We start from the raw sequence: 18158 nt of genomic DNA, 5'->3' as shown, positions 1-18158 counted from the left end.
ACTGTGTGTGTATACTGTGTGTGTGCACTGTGTGTGTACTGTGTGTGTGTATACTGTGTGTGTGTGTACACTGTGTGTGTGTGTACACTGTGTGTGTGTACTTTGTGTGTGTGTACACTATGTGTGTACCCTGTGTGTGTGTACTGTGTGTGTGTACACTGTGTGTGCACTGTGTGTGTACACTGTGTGAGTGTACACTGTGTGTGTGTACACTGTGCGTGTGTATACTGTGTGTGTGTACACTGTGTGTGTGCTGTGTGTGTGTACTGTGTGTGTGTGTACACTGTGTGTGTGTGTACACTGTGTGTGTGTATACTGTGTGCGCACTGTGTGTGTACTGTGTGTGTCTATACTGTGTGTGTACACTGTGTCTACTGTGTGTGTGTACACTGTGTGTGTGTGTACACTGTGTGTGTACTGTGTGTGTGTGTGTACACTGTGTGTGTATACTGTGTGTGTACTGTGTGTGTATACTGTGTGTGTGTACACTGTGTGTGTACTGTGTGTGCGTACACTGTGTGTGTGTACACTGTGTACTGTGTGTGTGTACACTGTGTATATACTGTGTGTACTGTGTGTGTGTACACTGTGTGTGTGTACACTGTGTGTGTACTTTGTGTGTGTACACTGTGTGTGTACAGTGTGTGTACACTGTGTGTGTGTACTATGTGTATACTGTGTGTGTATATACTGTGTGTGTACACTGTGTGTGTGTACACCGTGTATATACACTGTGTGTGTGTACACTGTGTGTACTGTGTGTGTGTACACTGTGTGTGTGTACACTGTGTGTGTGTACGCTGTGTGTACTGTGTGTATACACTGTGTGTGTGTACACCGTGTATATACACTGTGTGTGTACACTGTGTGTACTGTGTGTGTGTACACTGTGTGTACTGTGTGTATACTGTGTGTATACACTGTGTGTGTGTTGTGTCTACTGCTGCTGCTACTACTGCTGCGTGTTGTGTCTACTGCTGCTGCTACTGCTACGTGTTGTGTCTACTGCTACTGCGTGATGTGTCTACTGCTACGTGTTGAGTCTACTGCTACGTGTTGTGTCTACTGCTACGTGTTGTGTCTACTGCTGCGTGTTGAGTCTACTGCTGCGTGTTGTGTCTACTGCTGCGTGTTGTGTCTACTGCTGCTGCTACTGCTGCGTGTTGTGTCTACTGCTACGTGTTGTGTCTACTGCTGCTGCTACTCCTGCGTGTTGTGTCTACTGCTGCGTGTTGAGTCTACTGCTGCATGTTGTGTCTACTGCTACTGCTGCGTGTTGTGTCTACTGCTACGTGTTGTGTCTACTGCTGCGTGTTGTGTCTACTGCTGCGTGTTGAGTCTACTGCTGCATGTTGTGTCTACTGCTACTGCTACGTGTTGTGTCTACTGCTACGTGTTGTGTCTACTGCTGTGTGTTGTGTCTACTGCTACTACTACGTGTTGTGTCTACTGCTGCATGTTGTGTCTACTGCTACTGCTACGTGTTGTGTCTACTGCTACGTGTTGTGTCTACTGCTGCGTGTTGTGTCTACTGCTGCTGCTGCATGTTGTGTCTACTGCTGCGTGTTGAGTCTACTGCTGCGTGTTGTGTCTACTGCTGCGTGTTGTGTCTACTGCTGCTGCTACTGCTGCGTGTTGTGTCTACTGCTACGTGTTGTGTCTACTGCTGCTGCTACTCCTGCGTGTTGTGTCTACTGCTGCGTGTTGAGTCTACTACTGCATGTTGTGTCTACTGCTACTGCTGCGTGTTGTGTCTACTGCTACGTGTTGTGTCTACTGCTGCGTGTTGTGTCTACTGCTGCGTGTTGAGTCTACTGCTGCATGTTGTGTCTACTGCTACTGCTACGTGTTGTGTCTACTGCTACGTGTTGTGTTTACTGCTGCGTGTTGTGTCTACTGCTACTACTACGTGTTGTGTCTACTGCTGCATGTTGTGTCTACTGCTACTGCTACGTGTTGTGTCTACTGCTACGTGTTGTGTCTACTGCTGCGTGTTGTGTCTACTGCTGCTGCTGCGTGTTGTGTCTACTGCTGCGTGTTGAGTCTACTGCTGCGTGTTGTGTCTACTGCTGCGTGTTGTGTCTACTGCTGCTGCTACTGCTGCGTGTTGTGTCTACTGCTACGTGTTGTGTCTACTGCTGCTGCTACTCCTGCGTGTTGTGTCTACTGCTGCGTGTTGAGTCTACTGCTGCATGTTGTGTCTACTGCTACTGCTGCGTGTTGTGTCTACTGCTACGTGTTGTGTCTACTGCTGCGTGTTGTGTCTACTGCTGCGTGTTGAGTCTACTGCTGCATGTTGTGTCTACTGCTACTGCTACGTGTTGTGTCTACTGCTACGTGTTGTGTCTACTGCTGCGTGTTGTGTCTACTGCTACTACTACGTGTTGTGTCTACTGCTGCATGTTGTGTCTACTGCTACGTGTTGTGTCTACTGCTACGTGTTGTGTCTACTGCTGCGTGTTGTGTCTACTGCTGCTGCGTGTTGTGTCTACTGCTGCGTGTTGAGTCTACTGCTGCGTGTTGTGTCTACTGCTGCGTGTTGTGTCTACTGCTGCTGCTACTGCTGCGTGTTGTGTCTACTGCTACGTGTTGTGTCTAATGCTGCTGCTACTCCTGCGTGTTGTGTCTACTGCTGCGTGTTGAGTCTACTGCTGCATGTTGTGTCTACTGCTACTGCTGCGTGTTGTGTCTACTGCTACGTGTTGTGTCTACTGCTGCGTGTTGTGTCTACTGCTGCGTGTTGAGTCTACTGCTGCATGTTGTGTCTACTGCTACTGCTACGTGTTGTGTCTACTGCTACGTGTTGTGTCTACTGCTGCGTGTTGTGTCTACTGCTACTACTACGTGTTGTGTCTACTGCTGCATGTTGTGTCTACTGCTACTGCTACGTGTTGTGTCTACTGCTACGTGTTGTGTCTACTGCTGCATGTTGTGTCTACTGCTACTGCTACGTGTTGTGTCTACTGCTACGTGTTGTGTCTACTGCTGCGTGTTGTGTCTACTGCTGCTGCTACTGCTGCGTGTTGAGTTTACTCGCCAGGTCTGCTCAACCCCCGGCTGCGGGGGGAGGGGGGGTCACGTGAGGGGGGGGGTCACGTGAGGGTCACACGCGAGGGAGGAGGGGGGTTAAGTTAATTAATAAGTTAATAATTAAATAAATTTGCCAAGACAACTGTTTACAAACTTGACCAGTGCAGCTTGTTTTAAAGTGATACATTTTGACTCGTTTTTTTTTCTCAATGAGGACGTTGATCGTGGGACCATTGTTCTACCGTGCTTTAGGTTTGACCAAAAGGCGATTTCCCGGCTCATAATCCACCAAATGTTTTGCATTGGACACGTATTTAATTTGTTTAACTTGACCGTGCGTGAGCAAGGGGCCTTGTCTGTCAACAACGCAGAGAGCGACACGTAAGTCAGCCCACAGACAGCGATAGGGGCCTTGCCACATAACGCCAGCATTTGTGCCGATGTGCAGAACGCAAGCTTCTTAGACGTATCCACAGCGGTTTCTTCTTCTTCAGGGAAACTCTGATAGGCAGGGTGGGGTGGGGTGGTTTGTTCTAAACATGTTTGGCCTTTTGTTTTATTTTATTTCGTTATATTTTTTTGTTTGGTGAGCGTTTGTTTGTGCCGTACCACCCCAAATAACATCACCGCTAATTTCCCAGGCAGCCCTGCCCACCGAAGGTCACGTGGCTTAGCACGAAGGTCACGTGGCTTAGCACGAAGGTCATGTGGCTTAGCACGAAGGTCACGTGGCTTAGCACGAAGGTCACGTGGCTTAGCACGAAGGTCACGTGGCTTAGCATGCGCGCGCGTTTTAAAATAAAGTTCTGTTAAAATCCTGATGTACGATTTACCTCACGTGCGGTTCCACGTTACAAAACCATTGTGATCCTTATTCTTAGCTCTTTCGGTAAAGTCACGTTGAAGGGAAACAATAAAATAATAAAATATATACAAAACAATAAAAATTATCACGACGTTTCGTCCATAACACAAACGGTCGACATCAGGTGTGAGAATTTTTATAGTTTTATATGTATTTTATTATTTGATTGTTTCCCTTCAACGTGACTTTACCGAAAGAGCTAAGAATATGAATTACTGCAGTCACGAAAGCTTTAAATCAAAACATTGTAATCCTGCTAAAGGCTTGTTTGACGTCTTGTAGTGACGTCTACCGTCAGAACGTCAACTGTGATGTCCCAACTGGGAATTTATCGGTGCCGGTATGAGGCGATCAGACATCTCCCTGCCTGTACTCACAGCTTTACATGTGCTTGTTTGAGAACAACGTTTTATTTTTCCTGGACTCACCTCGGCACATCATCGGTGTATTTTAAACATTGCCGTCACATAATCATTGTGACAATCGTGTTTATTTTCCATCGATTTCACCGCGTTAAATAACTAAGCTCTCAATGCAAGTGGAACGTTATTTTTTTTGTAATATTTTAAATGTCCTCTGTGTTTTTTTGTGTCTTTCAGAAACAATTGCTCATCTGGAAAAAAAAATAAACATTTAAAGGACCTCGTTGTTGGTGAACATTTTTTTTGTTCAAGTAATTGCTATTACCGCCAGTCACGTGGGAAAATATTGTTTTGCAAGTGCAACGAAAGAGCCAAAGTAATCATCACGACGTGTCGCACGGAACCGTAACTGCCCTTGTTCTCGTGCAATAGCGGCGCGATGTCACACGCAGCGCGGCGATGTCAAGACAGCAAGGAAACGCGGACCTACAACATCAGTGTCGTTGGACTTTCCGGGACCGAGAAGGAGAAGGGAAGCTGTGGAATAGGCAAGTCGTGCCTCAGCAGCAGGTTCTCAAGGCCAAGAGCGGATGACTATCACCACACGGAACACACTTCGATACTGAGCCAAGTTGATTTCGGCGGTCGGGTCATGAATAACGACCACTACCTATACTGGGGCGGGGCAACGCGCACCGCTGACGGGGGACGAGAGTACGTCTTCAACGTCGTCGAACAAACCGAATTTGTTGACGACGCCACTTTCCAGCCACACAGGAGCTCCGACTCCCGGCATTACGTCAAACGCGCGGCCGCCACCAGGCTCGCCTCGGCCGAAAAGCTCATGTACATTTGCACTGACCAACTGGGAGTCGAGCAAGATTTTGAGCAGTATCCAATGCCCGACGGTAAGCTGCACATTGACGGCTTCCTGGCGTGCTTCGATGTAAGCGTTTCCGCGCAGAGAACGCTGCGAGATCAGTTGAGGTTTCTGGAGGAGTTGGTGTCGCAACTTGTGAAATTAAAGAAGCCCATTTTGTTGGTTGCCACAAAGTGTGACGTGTTGGATGAGCAGCACCTGAAGGAACTTCGAGCGTTTGCCTCTGAGAAAAAAGTTCGCCTGCCGATAGTCGAGACGTCAGCAAGTGACAATGTGAATGTGTCGGCAGCATTTCTGACTCTTGCGCAGATGATTGACAAGCCGAAAGGAAAGCCAAAGTTGGTGCCGTTTGAGAAGGCCGCCAAGCAAGTCAAGGAACACCACCAAAGTGCCATTAAGGATTATAATTCTCGGTTGACAAAAATTGTCACAGACTACCGCGTGACCTGGCAGGTGACCGGCAAGCAACTGGATGACTGCCCGGAGTACGTCCAGCTTGTGGACTTGCTGGGTGCTAACAGGGCTGAAAGTTACTTTCGAGAACACATCACGCGTTTGAAGGCTGCACATATCGAAGGAAAGGTGGCACAATACATCAGCTCTCTGCCCGACGCTTTTAACTCAATGAGCCCTGACATCACGGACATTGTATCCCTCAGCTGGGACGAGGCTTTGCTGCTCTTGCGGAAGAAACCAGAGTTTGGATTGTGGTTTGTCGAGCTGTCCGATGGGGTTTGGACCGACAGCGGTCACGTCAACGCCGTCGCCGACGGGCGTGTCCCCGTTGCGTTTTTGCGAGAGTTCGGCCCTTCGCATTTCCAAGCCCACGTGCGGAAATTGTAGGTGCTGAGGAAGAAGGAGGAAATGAAGGGAGCCCTTCGCGACACGTTGGAGAATTCTGGCGAGGTGTTGCCAGGGAGGCCGTGGGATGACGCACGGTCGTTCCTTATCGACGAGGAGGGCTTGCGGACGCCGTGCGGGCGAGGGCGCGTTTTAATCTACCGAGAGTGCCGAGGCAAGATGACGGATGAAGCGAAAGACGAATACCAGGAGCTGCTCCTCGAGCGCTCGGAAACGTTCGCCGGCGTGGACAGAAACGAAGCGTTTGACCGCAACGAGATAGCGGAGATTCACCAGGACCTGGAACGTGACGGTCGCCACGAGACGCTCAAGTGGGCGCCTGCCTTGAGAGATGCGCTGATCCTGAAACACGTGTTCTCTGTTCGTCACCCAACCAGGGAGTCTTGCTTCAGCAAAGATAAGTGCACTGACCTGCAAATTCCGCTGCTTCTCTCAAGTGCTATTCCCAAATTGGTAAGCAAACGTTCGGAATCTTTAATCAATTTTGACAGTGCGGATGCATTTGATGTCATAATATTCGGTAGAGATGGCCTCGCAAGCAAACTTTGCAGCGAAATCAAACAGCAATCGGCCGGAAATGAGTTCACGGTGAATGGGAAGGTTTATGAGTTGGAACTGAAAGCAATGGATGGAGATGTGACGGGCTTTGCAAACATCATGCAGAGTAACGTTTCTCAGCCCAGCGGATGTCTGTGTGCTTTCAACTCATTGAAATCGTTAAATTACATCGTAGACAGCCTAGGAAGAGTGAATTCTTGTGCTTCCTTCATAAAGAAGGATGGCCTCTCGAGCTGCATTCCTGTTGCTTTGATGCTGGCAAATCAGAAGGACGTTACAGACAGAAAGCTGCCTTTGCTACGGCAGCAAGCCCAGCAAGCGGCCGACAAGCTACAAGTCTCTTTTATCGATTGCCCTTCTGAGATGTCATCTCGAAAACAATTCCATGAAACACAGATCAAACGTGCCCTGAGTCAGATCGTGAATGCTTGCCAGAACACGACCCTTCTGCCCGACCCATTCAGCAGCCCAGAGTCTGGCGCGCCCGACGTGAACATCACCATGTGTCTGATGTGTGGAGACCCTTTCGACATTGGCACGGTCCTAACGCCCTTTCTGGAATTCTGCAGCAGTGGGCATCCTGCTGGCAACGACTGCATGAATCTAGAAATGTCTGTGGGAATGCAGAGCAGAAGGATCAAGGTTACCGTCATCTCTTACCACGCAGCAATGCTGAAGCGTGAAGAGCTCACCCATGGCTACGTTTTGGTGTATTCTGCCAAAAGAAAAGCTTCCTTTGCAATGCTTCGAGCATTCCTCTCCGACGTAACAGAGGCCATTCCGGTTCTGCTCGTGGCCATCACTGACAGCTCCGCAGAGTTTCTGGAAAATGCGCTGGCAAGAGAACTTTTCCCCGAGGGCAGCCGTATTGCGAATGAGATCGGAGCCGAGTCCATTGCCGCACCCGCACAGCCGCATTTTCACCGACAGAAGGAATATCTAAAGACGTTTTTCACCAAAGTTTTGGAGACGAAGGCTGTGGTTGAAGACGACTACAAGAGTGGCCGCACTTTGGAATCGCGCAACGAAACGCCGCGGCATGCGTCATTGCCGTCATTGACGTCGCCACCCGAGAGCGACGATGACGAGGGCCAGCCTCGGTACGGCACAACGAGCGATGAAGCTCAGCTTATTCCAAGCACCACGCCCCGTGTAAAATCCACGGGGAATATGAATCCACTCACGTGCGCCAACATAACGAGCCAAGACATCGAGAGGACACGCAAGAAGTCGCTCCCTCCTCCGAAACCCAAACCCGTTATGGAGAGGCCGCAGGTAAACAAATCGGAGCCCAAACTTCTCGAGAAGATAAACGGCAGCGTCCGCAAGGCACCCGTGAGACCTCAGGGCCCTCCGAAAGCTCCCGTGACGTCACCGGCGGACTCGGAGTCAACCGAGCTTCCGCCAGTGCAGGGTGGCGAGATGCGGTCGATGGCGAAGCCGTTTGGTCGTGCCAAACCGGCGGGGCCGAACGGAGACGGTGCCGACGGCGGCGGCCCACTTGAGCGTAGGCCGAGAGTCCGGCGGCAGGCGAGGAGAAACCGCCCGTGCGGGTTCAAGTCCAGGAGAAAGCAGGCGGACCCCGCAGACGCAATCCGGTGGCACGCCGCGCGCCCCTCCGATGCCGGCGACTCCGAGCCGCTTCTGTTGCCCTCGGAGCGCGACCGTCCGGGCCTTGACAACCCCGCCGCGCAGTTCCATGACGAAGTATCCGGCGGCGGCGGCGGCGGGACGAGAAGAGAGAAAGGTGCACAGGACGAGAGGGGAGGCGAGGCCAAAGTGAGTGGTGCGATGTTTTTGTTGCTGCGTCCCTCGTGAGATTTTCTTTCTCCCATCACACGCCATACATTTCAGGGCTCATACCCATGACGTTGTATTTACTTGTGAAAAAAATGTTGCCTTGTCTAGTCACGGCAAATGCGAGGCAGTGTTGTGGTGGGCAGTTTCACAAATTGGACAACTTAAAAATGATTAAATTCATGCGGGGTGTCATTTTCAAGGCGATCAATATACATTTTTGTAAACGTGGTTTAATAATTAATTGATTGAATGATTTGCCGATTCAGTGAAAATGAACGCGCACCACGTGCTCGCCGCGTGACAGCCGCGAGGTCTAGCACGAGGAAGTAACATTATAAGGTGCCGTACCTCTTAACCTTCAACTATTTCGTCATCAGACCTCCCTTTAGAGAATGAATGGATGTGAGGCTACGAGGCAGGGGGAGACGTATTTTGCACTATTTTGCCAGTCGCAGGCGTTCGTCTCGCGGTAATGTTGCACGGTTCCATTCCCAGCACCGCTTCCCAGACTGCGTGCGCGAGGACTCGACCGGCGACGCGTGCGCGTGCGTGCGCACCCTCTCCCATTCCGCCAACCTGCAGTACTGCGAGTTCGCCGACACGGAGGTGATGAAACGCACCACCACCCCCCACCCACCCCCATCCCAACGGAGGCAGGCATTGGCACATATGCAAGACTGAGATCCCCCTTATAGCCACAATAGACGTTTGGGGCAAGCGGTGCTCGCGACCGCCTAATGAAGGCCGGCATGGCATGGCACGTGGGTGGGTGGGCCAGCGACACGCCCGGGCCTCCTTCAATGTCACCCCAAGTGGTGATGTTAACACATTGTAGCGGGCACTTCTTTGAGGCTGAGTCGACTTCAAGACCTCGTCGGATATCCGCCAAGGTTTTTTGCTCCCGAGTGGGAATTGAACTCGGGTCGCCGGGTTCGTGGCAGAGTGCAATAACCCGCTGCGCCAGCAGCTACCCCACATAGGCGCGTACACACTGCGCAAGAGGCGTAACAAGGCAACCTCACGCTTTGTCTAAGGGCAGTGTGATCTGTCTGGTGTTGGCAAATGGAGAAAGCCACAGATCCTGGCGCAGTGATCTTTTGGGTATCGCTGCGGTTTTTCGCTCTTGACTCGCAATGAGAAGGTTGTACATTTATTTAGAACATCGTCCCTTCCAGGCCTGATGACATTAAAACTACGTTATTAAATTATTCCACCTCCATTGTTTACCGAGACAGAGAGCTGCTCAGTGCTGGTTCGAATGGGGGAATTTACGACAACTATTTTTAACAGTGCAATTAACATAACATGTTTTTAAGAGTAATTTTTTTTTATTGTAGATCGCCAACTGAATACATTAAAATATTGTATTAAAGAAATTCTGCTCCGAGTTTCTAGTGCACCACATGGAAAGCGATGTGCCATTTGGAGGCGGTACAGCAAGTAGGTTAACAAGTTTAGCGATTAAGGATTCTCCCCTTGTGTGTCGGGGCTTTCTCCGGGCATTGCGGTTTCCTTTCAAGTGAAAAAAAAAATCATCTCAATTGGCTCAATGTTGAATTTTGATTTAAAGCTTTCGTGACTGCAGTAATTCATATTCTTAGCTCTTTTGGTAAAGTCACGTTGAAGGGAAACAATAAACATCTTGATCTGCACTGGTTCCATCAATAATAACAATAAAATATTGTTTTATATATATTTTATTATTTTATTGTTTCCCTTCGACGTGACTTTACCGAAAGAGCTAACAATATGGCCCAATGTTGTAAGCGGAACCTACTTTAATAAACAACAACGCGATGCTTGCGTCTGAGGCAGTTGACGTGGAAGTTGAATGGTGTGTGTGTGGTATTTGACGATGGCGTGGAACGCCACATGGGCACGGCTGGGATATTGCCACCGACTTCCCAAGCACAGAGACGTACATGAAGAAGAAAGAGGCTTTCGTGGGCGAATGATTTTGAGCTCGCCGCTTAATGCAACGCAGCAATCCCCAAGCACAGCGGCACGGCAGATTCCCCCCACTCCTATTCTCCTGACGACGATTTGCTTGCTCGCGTTGCGATCGAAATGTCGCGATATATTTTTTTACACCGTTGGAAACCTCATTTGCCAGTTACAAAATATGATAATTGTTTTATTTACCCATTTATCTGGCAACAAAACTGACACCTTTTTTTACAAGGAGTCGTGTTTACATTGACCACAATACCTGCGGTCGGAACGCAAACACAAAACAACAACTCTGATAATATATGTGGCACTGTCCTTGAAATTGATTGGTCCACACCCGAGACAGCTTTCTTTAGAGCCTCGTCTCACATGGTGTTGGACCAGAAGATGCCAAAAGGCGCACAACTCAAAGGCAATGCACCATCAGAGTATGAGAGCTCGGGGTAAGCATTTACACAACATTGGAAACCTCATTTTCCAGTAACAAAATATGATAATTGTTTTTTTTACCCTTTGTTGTATATATAGGCGTTATGAAAATTGATGAAAATAATTAAAATTAAATGAAATTTGAGATTTGCATAATTTATCCAAAATTATGTTAATCAGTGTAATTATGCGCATAAATTATGCTGATTCGAGAGATAATCGTATTAATTTATGCGAGTGGGCGTGGTTATGATAATGCAGGTCGTTATGGATTATCAGGTCGAGCCTCGGTGACGAGGATTGTGTTATGAATTGGAATAACACAATTAATCGTATGCAGTGACGCAGGCATTGTGAGCGTGAATGAGAGAGAGTCGATTCGACTCTGCTCTTTAATTCCGTATTATCGATAAGGATACGATTACTCTCGATTGAACATTATGAATTATGTGTGTTATGGATTATGTGTGGTGATAGTGTGCTTATGATAGGTCCCCAGGATTCAGATCTCATACACAGAACAATATTATGCAGAATTTCAGGAAGAATCACACACAAACCTTCTGCTTTGATCAATTTTATTTTCTAGCTAACTTAAATTTTTGGATAATATGAAAACTCAATCTCGGGATGTTGGAATTTCAACACAGCGTTAACATGATACCATCACGATTGCGTTGTTTCACCTCGATAGCGGCACCTGTGGTTAATTCCCGACGCGTAACGCAATCGATCGGTTGTTGAGAGAGAGATTAAAAACAAGCGAACTATTCTATCAAAACCTTAACCTTATAATATGCAAACTCGTATTCTTGAATGATTACACAACACGGCACTCGGTCTTTGATTCGTATCCAATCCTTAACACATTCTGATATGCGAAATTATTATGCTTGAAATCGTCAGCACAGTACCACGGCGATGTTCGTTCATTGAGTGAGGAGGGAGTGTGGGGGAGGGGCATACGAACGACTGCCAGTTTCTGTCCACCGCTGGCTGGAAGAGTCAGCACGACGCTCGCCGTCGTCACGCCGATGGGTGTTGAGTGCGGGGCCGCTTCCCTCTCAGCCCTGGTGACGCGAAGTTGCGCGCTGTAGCACGCTGGTGGCACGGTGTTGGCACGCGCTGGTGCTGGTGCTGGTGGCACGCTGGTGGCGCGCTGTTGGCACGCGCTGGTGCTGGTGCTGATGGCACGCTGGTGGCGCGCGCTCCCTCTCCTTGAAGATGCGCGAACGCGCCCGTGCTGGTTCGCTGATAGCAGTTTCTCTCCACTGCTGGCTGAGCTGCTGCACGCTCTTGCTTGGCGTTGCTGGCCGCGCTCTTTCTCCTTGAAGATGCGCGAACGCGCCCGTGCTGATTCGCTGATAGCAGTTTCCTCTACTGCTGGATGAGCTGCGCCGGTGCGCGCTCTTTCCGCTGCTGTAGTATCTGACACTGCGCTCGCGGGCGACAGGTCAAGTTTTTCTTCTGCTGAGTGAGTTGAGTCGCACGTGCTCTCTCTGTTGAAGTGCGCGAACGTGCCCGTGCTGGTTCGCTGACAGCAGGTTTCCTCCACTGCTGTATGACTAACTTTTGTTGATACATCGCGACTCATGCGATCCTCGCTACTCAGCGAGGCTTGGAGCCAGCCGCTCCATGCGACTGCTCGTCCTGTGGACGTCTTGACTCGCTGATCTGTCTTGACTCTTGACTTAACTTCACTGACTTTTGAAAATGCGGCTGACCGTTATATTCAAAAGACAATTCTCTCTGCGCAGTGGAAAAGGGGGGGGGGGGGTCGGGGTCTGTGTGTGTGAGTTCGTGTGTGTGTGTACAGATGGCTCCTGCGATAACGATCTGTTTGTCCTGGCGTGAAATTCCTCTCTCGCGCTCTTCGGGAAAGACAAAGGTGGTCGGGAGTACCTATCTCTTTATACTTTGGACTTTATATTTCTCAAATACAATTTGGTCCCATGTTCGCCAAGACTCGTGTTTGTAACTACGTCCTCCCGACACCCCTCTCGGGTTACCGAGGTTCGCATTGATATGATGGAGTTATTAGAAAGAAAAATAATTTTCATCCTGAGTTTAAGAGGTCCGTTTCCAGATTGTTGGAATCCATATCCCTTGGTTCTGTAAGGTTCTATAATGGAATATCGTTTAAGGCTAACACATTATTAATGTTATATTGCAATTTTCTTTAAAACTTTGTTTGCCTGGTTGCCGTGTGTGGGGTGGGGTGTGTCTCCTCATCAAACCCGGCTGGCTTTTCCAGATGGCCCCTTGTGATAAGGTGTAATTCCTGCTTCTCCGTGCTGTGAGAGAGACAAAGGTGGTCGGGGTTGCTTGGGATATTGTTTAAACTCTTTCGTAAGTTTGCCCGTTCGCCTCATTCCTTCTCGATAACCTTTGATGTGACTCGGTATTTTGTCTCCAAGCTTTGTTTTAACAGTAAAAGTATTCAAGGGGAAAATCATTTGATAGCGAATTAATTATTGGATAATAATTCACTGATGTATCTGGTGGCCTGGTCTTGATTGGAGTGAGCGCGAGGACCGCTAACTTTAGCATATTCTTGTTATTGCATTTTAAATTTGAACCGTTGTTTTAATGACAAAGGAAAAAAATATATATGGTTTAACCCGTGGGCGTCCTCGTTTCTGGCTTGCAGAGGGCTTCCCTCTGCGTGACCTCCCTTAGGGCACATCAAACTCTTGTTCATCTGGAGATCTTCGCAGATAGCTGCTAACATACTCGCCTCGAGAGTTTTATTATTTCTTTATTTTTTAATGGTCTGTTTATGATCGACATCTGGTTTTTCGTGTGCCTGGCTTACAGGTTTTATTGATTATTTTTGTTTGTTTGTTAAAAAAATATATATCGCAAATATTATTGTTAATATCAATTTTGGAAAAGGCTCATATACAACACCTTTTATCTTGCGTTCCGACCGTAGGTATTGTGGTCAATGTAAACATGATTCCTCGTAAAAAAAGGTGTCAGTTTTGTTGCCAGATAAAAGGGTAAAAAACCAATTATCATATTTTTTTTGTTCATTTAATTTATGTTATCATTTTATCGTTCTACCAGCGTCAACTTTACCGAAAGACCCGAAGAATATTTGTCTGCACCTCCTCGCTGCCCGCCCCCCCCCCCCCCCTCCCCACAGGAGTTTGTCCGAGCCTACGACACGACCGGCGACCCGGATCGGCTGACCGACGTCGCCGGGGGCGTCGACCCCCCCGGCGCTCGTGAACCAGCGGCTCGTCGCGCTCCGGCCGGCGTGCCGCGGCCCCGATGGCCGCACGCCCGGGGAGCTCGACCCGGGGTGAGAGTTTCGATTTGAAGCTTTCGTGACTGCGAGGATTCATCTTCTTTGGTTCTTTCGGTAAAGTCACCACCACGTAGAATGAGAATAAAATTATAAATTGATAAAATAAAATAACACAATAAAAATTCTCACGACGTTTCGGCCACAACACAAGCGGCCTTCATCAGGTGAAGGGACGAGACTGTCTGGAGGACAGCGCTGGAGCGAACACAGCCACGCTCAGATCGCGACCTTTAAGCTCTTAGAGTCGCGGCATCTCTTCAGAAAGGTGAGAGACTCGATTAGTTGAGCCTCCTTATCCCGGAATCTGTTGAATGATCTTAAGGTTGTGTGGAATCCCTCCCCGTAGAGGCGGTTAAATTTCGATTTAAAGCTTTCGTGACTGCATGGATTCATCTTCTTTGGTTCTTTCGGTAAAATAATACATTGATAAAATAAAATAACACAATAAAAATTCTCACGACGTTTCGGCCATAACACAAGCGGCCTTCATCACCGGGGTGAGAGGTCGCGGCGACGAGCGGAGGTGACCCCCTCCCACCGAGCTTTGAGCCGTTCTCGGTTGGGTTGACGGAACCAGCGCGGGTCAAGATGAAGCTGTTGGGGCTTGGGATAAATAAAGTGGCATCTTGTTGACTTCAAAGCAAGAGGGGCTCTTGGCCAGGATGACGTAGGATGATAGCATTCGCACAAGACTTGATTGATGGAATGGCACCCAAAGGAGAAAACGCTCCCCTTTAGCAGTGACCGTGGAGCCAGATGGAGATGATCTCATGCGCAGGAGCGCAGTTCTGGCATTGCAGGATTATGAAGGATCGGTTAGCCGTGGGAGGGGAGACCATTTAGAACACGGCCGATCGCGACGTATTCGCGTTTTTTCAAATGCAGCTGGTCTTAAATTAATTCAGAGATCGTCACCCCGGCAGAAAGTCAAAAATCTATCTTAAAACAAGGCCACCAAAAGTATCGCGAGCCTCGCGGCTCTCACAGCGTCTTCTTTGGTTCTTTTGGTAAAGTCACCTCGTAGAATGAGAATAAAATAATAAATTAATAAAATAAAATAACACAATAAAATTCTCACGACGTTTCGGCCACAACACAAGTGGCCTTCTTCATGTGAAAGGAACGGACCTGTCGGGACGACAGAGCCTCAACTTCAGCACCATGGATAGCTACGAGCCCCGTTCAGACGGACGAGTTCATAGCTCGTTGCTATCCGTGGTGCTAAAGTTGAGGCTTTGTCAGGTCTGTTCCCTTCACCTGAAGAAGGCCACTTGTGTTGTGGCTGAAACGTCGCGAGAATGTTATTGTTTTATTTTATTATTTTATTATCATTCTACATGGTGACTTTACCGAAAGAACCAAAGAAGATGAATCCTTGCAGTCACGAAAGCTTTAAATCGAAATTCTCACAGCGATTGGTGGGTTTTATCGTTCTCCTCGTTGCAGCTTCGAGTTCGGCCCGGCGGCCGTTTCTCCAGGGAAACCTTTCGCCCGGAGGGCGCCGCCGACGACGCCGCCGCCGCCGCCTCCACGCCTCCTCTGACACGGGCGGTCCACTCGGCGTTGCCCTCGGTGATACCCCCCCGGTCCACGCCGAACTGGGGGAATGCACAGGTGTGAATGCCGATTGTTTTGTTGTTGTCGTTGTTGTAGTTGGTGTGTGCCGCGCCTGTGCCAGTTGTTTTGTTAATTTTCGACTTAAAGCTTTCGTGACTGCAAGGATTCATCTTCTTTGGTTATTTCGGTAAAGTCACCACGTAGAATGAGAATAAAATAATAAATTGATAAAATAAAATAACAATAAAATTCTCACGACGTTTTGGCCACGACACAAGCGGCCTTCATCAGGTGAAGGGACGAGACTGTCTGGAGGACAGCGCTGGAGCGAACACAGCCAAGCTCAGACCGCGACCTTTAAGCTGTGTGAGAAGAAACAGAGCGCCTTGACAAAGGAATTAGCATTGAATTTAGGATTGAAATAGCTGAGTGATTAGCTTGTGACTGGTCACAGAAATGGCTATGTTAAAGTCAAAGCATACACATCCAATGCTAATTCCTTTGTCAAGGCGCTCTGTTTCTTCTCACACAGCTTAAAGGTCGCGGTCTGAGCTTGGCTGTGTTCGCTCCAGCGCTGTCCTCCAGACAGTCTCGTCCCTTCACCTGATGAAGGCCGCTCGTGTTGTGGCCGAAACGTCGTGAGAATTTTATTTTATTTTATCAATTTATTATTTTAATCTCATTCTACGTGGTGACTTTACCGAAAGAACCAAATAAGTTGTTTTGTTAATGTCATTCACGTGTTCACTTTTAACTGCGCCCCCACGTGCCGAGTGCCGCGCACGGTTTCCCACGTCTCACTCGCCTCAGCCAAGTCGCCGGCCGTAAGTCAATTTGGAAGCTTTGTGATGTATCGTTGTGGTTCAACCAAATTGGTCCACAGCTGCAGCAGATTGCATTGCGGCTGGCACGTCTACACAGTTCATCGGGCTCGCGCTGAGCAATGTCTCGTCACGCTCCAAGTGCCATTGGACGCTCTCTGTTACAACATTCTCCTGCGGAGGGAGGGAGCTAGTAGGAACGTGTTGGGTTGCTCGGTCAATGGCCAGGGTCAACAACGGCGGCACCACCACGTGGTGTGTTCAGCACCACGTGGTGTATTCAGCACCACGTGGTGTATTCAGCACAATATGCACGACTGTGAGGGCAGGCACAAGCCGGGGTGAGTAGGTGAAACGTTGAGTTTATAAGGGCACCACGGGGTGACCAGCCCCTCCCCACCCAGCCCCTCCCCACCCTCCCCTCCCCACCCTCCCCTCCCCACCCATCCCCTACCCACCCAGCCCCTCCCCACCCAGCCCCTCCCCACCCAGCCCCTCCCCACCCTCCCCTCCCCACCCAGCCCCACCCCTCCCATTTGTGGATGCACGACGGACTGACACAACAATAATCCCCTGTGGGCTGGTGGTGTAATAACCAGGTTCCTACACAGTATTATTTATGCAGCACTAGAAGACACTTATGTCAAACAAGAAGCATTAGTCCTGATATAACGTGTTAATTTACCGATGATTTCTCTAACCTGTGGATGTTAAAAAATCCTCTTGTGTTGCACACAGTGGCTACATTTTTGAGTCCCGATTCATTCTTCGCAGTGAATCGATCCGTTTTCGAAATGTAGAGGACCGCGATTTGATTCGAAAATAAAGTTTTCGTCTTCTTTCATTTACCTTACTCGTTTGTGTCGTTGCTTTTTCTGCCTCCAATTTACAGTTTTTGTTCACTCGATCAGCCTCAGTGTGACGTGAGCGTGTCGTTGGCGTGCATGAAATAGTTGGTTCTGATACTCGTGTCGCCTTGCATCGGTGAGCGTCTGCAGCTTGCTGCTCTCCTATCTCGGCCCTCTGCTCTCGTGCCCGTGTCCATCACCTGCCACTCATCCACCCTGCACACGTTTTGCCCCCGCGAACTGCAACACCCTCTGGCATCCAGAGTTGGCACTGCATTGGCAACATCCTCTGTGACTTGGCAGCCTGGAGGTAGAACCAATAAGACCATTGGAGCCTCCTTTGCCAGGAGCAAAAATATGATAATTGGTTTTTTTACCCTTTTATCTGGCAACAAAACTGACACCTTTTTGACAAGGAGTCGTGTTTACATTGACCACAATACCTGCGGTCGGAACGCAAACACAAAACAACAACTCTGATAATGTATGTGGCACTGTCCTTGAAATTGATTGGTCCACACCCGAGACAGCTTTCCTTAGAGCCCAGTCTCACATTGGTGTTGGACCTGATGACGTCAAAAGGCACACAACTCAAGGACAATGCACCACCATCAGAGTATGAGAGCTCGGGGTGAAGCATTTACACAACATTGGAAACCTCATTTGCCAGGAGCAAAATATGATCATTGTTTTTTTACCCTTTTATCTGGCAACAAAACTGACACCTTTTTGACAAGGAGTCGTGTTTGTATTGTTATCGAGAACCAATGGACTTGAGCTCCCCCCACTCGCACTCCATGTGGACAGATTGATATGACCCCCAGCTGACTTAAATTTTACAGGGGAAAAGTACGTATTATTATAGTCTATGACAATAAAAGATA

General features: G+C 48.7%; 1 protein-coding gene across 1 annotated transcript; it reads left to right on the top strand.

Moving 5' to 3' along the window:
• The first annotated feature begins 4505 nt into the window (after positions 1–4505).
• LOC116937343 (rho GTPase-activating protein 5-like) lies at positions 4506–15937 on the top strand. The gene is made up of 5 exons (XM_076059657.1): positions 4506–5869; positions 5981–8335; positions 8852–8962; positions 13884–14042; positions 15495–15937. Exons 1-5 carry the CDS (start codon positions 4697–4699, stop codon positions 15666–15668), a joined length of 3972 nt encoding a protein of 1323 aa, XP_075915772.1. The 5' UTR covers positions 4506–4696; the 3' UTR covers positions 15669–15937.
• The last annotated feature ends 2221 nt before the right edge of the window (positions 15938–18158 follow it).

This window comes from Petromyzon marinus, unplaced genomic scaffold, assembly GCF_048934315.1.
Source record: "Petromyzon marinus isolate PM22_M1 ecotype Great Lakes invasive population unplaced genomic scaffold, UKy_Petmar_22M1.pri1.0 PM_G_Scaffold_11, whole genome shotgun sequence".
Taxonomy (NCBI): domain Eukaryota; kingdom Metazoa; phylum Chordata; class Hyperoartia; order Petromyzontiformes; family Petromyzontidae; genus Petromyzon; species Petromyzon marinus.
Note: the sequence above shows the minus strand (reverse complement) of the source record. Positions and strands in the feature narration are given on the sequence as shown.

Coding starts and splice junctions, on each gene's coding strand:
- LOC116937343 (XM_076059657.1), top strand. CDS start 4,697: ATGTCACACGCAGCGCGGCGATGTCAAGACAGCAAGGAAACGCGGACC. Junction 8,336..8,851: donor AGAGGGGAGGCGAGGCCAAA/GTGAGTGGTGCG, acceptor TTCCATTCCCAG/CACCGCTTCCCAGACTGCGT. Junction 14,043..15,494: donor CCCGGGGAGCTCGACCCGGG/GTGAGAGTTTCG, acceptor TCCTCGTTGCAG/CTTCGAGTTCGGCCCGGCGG.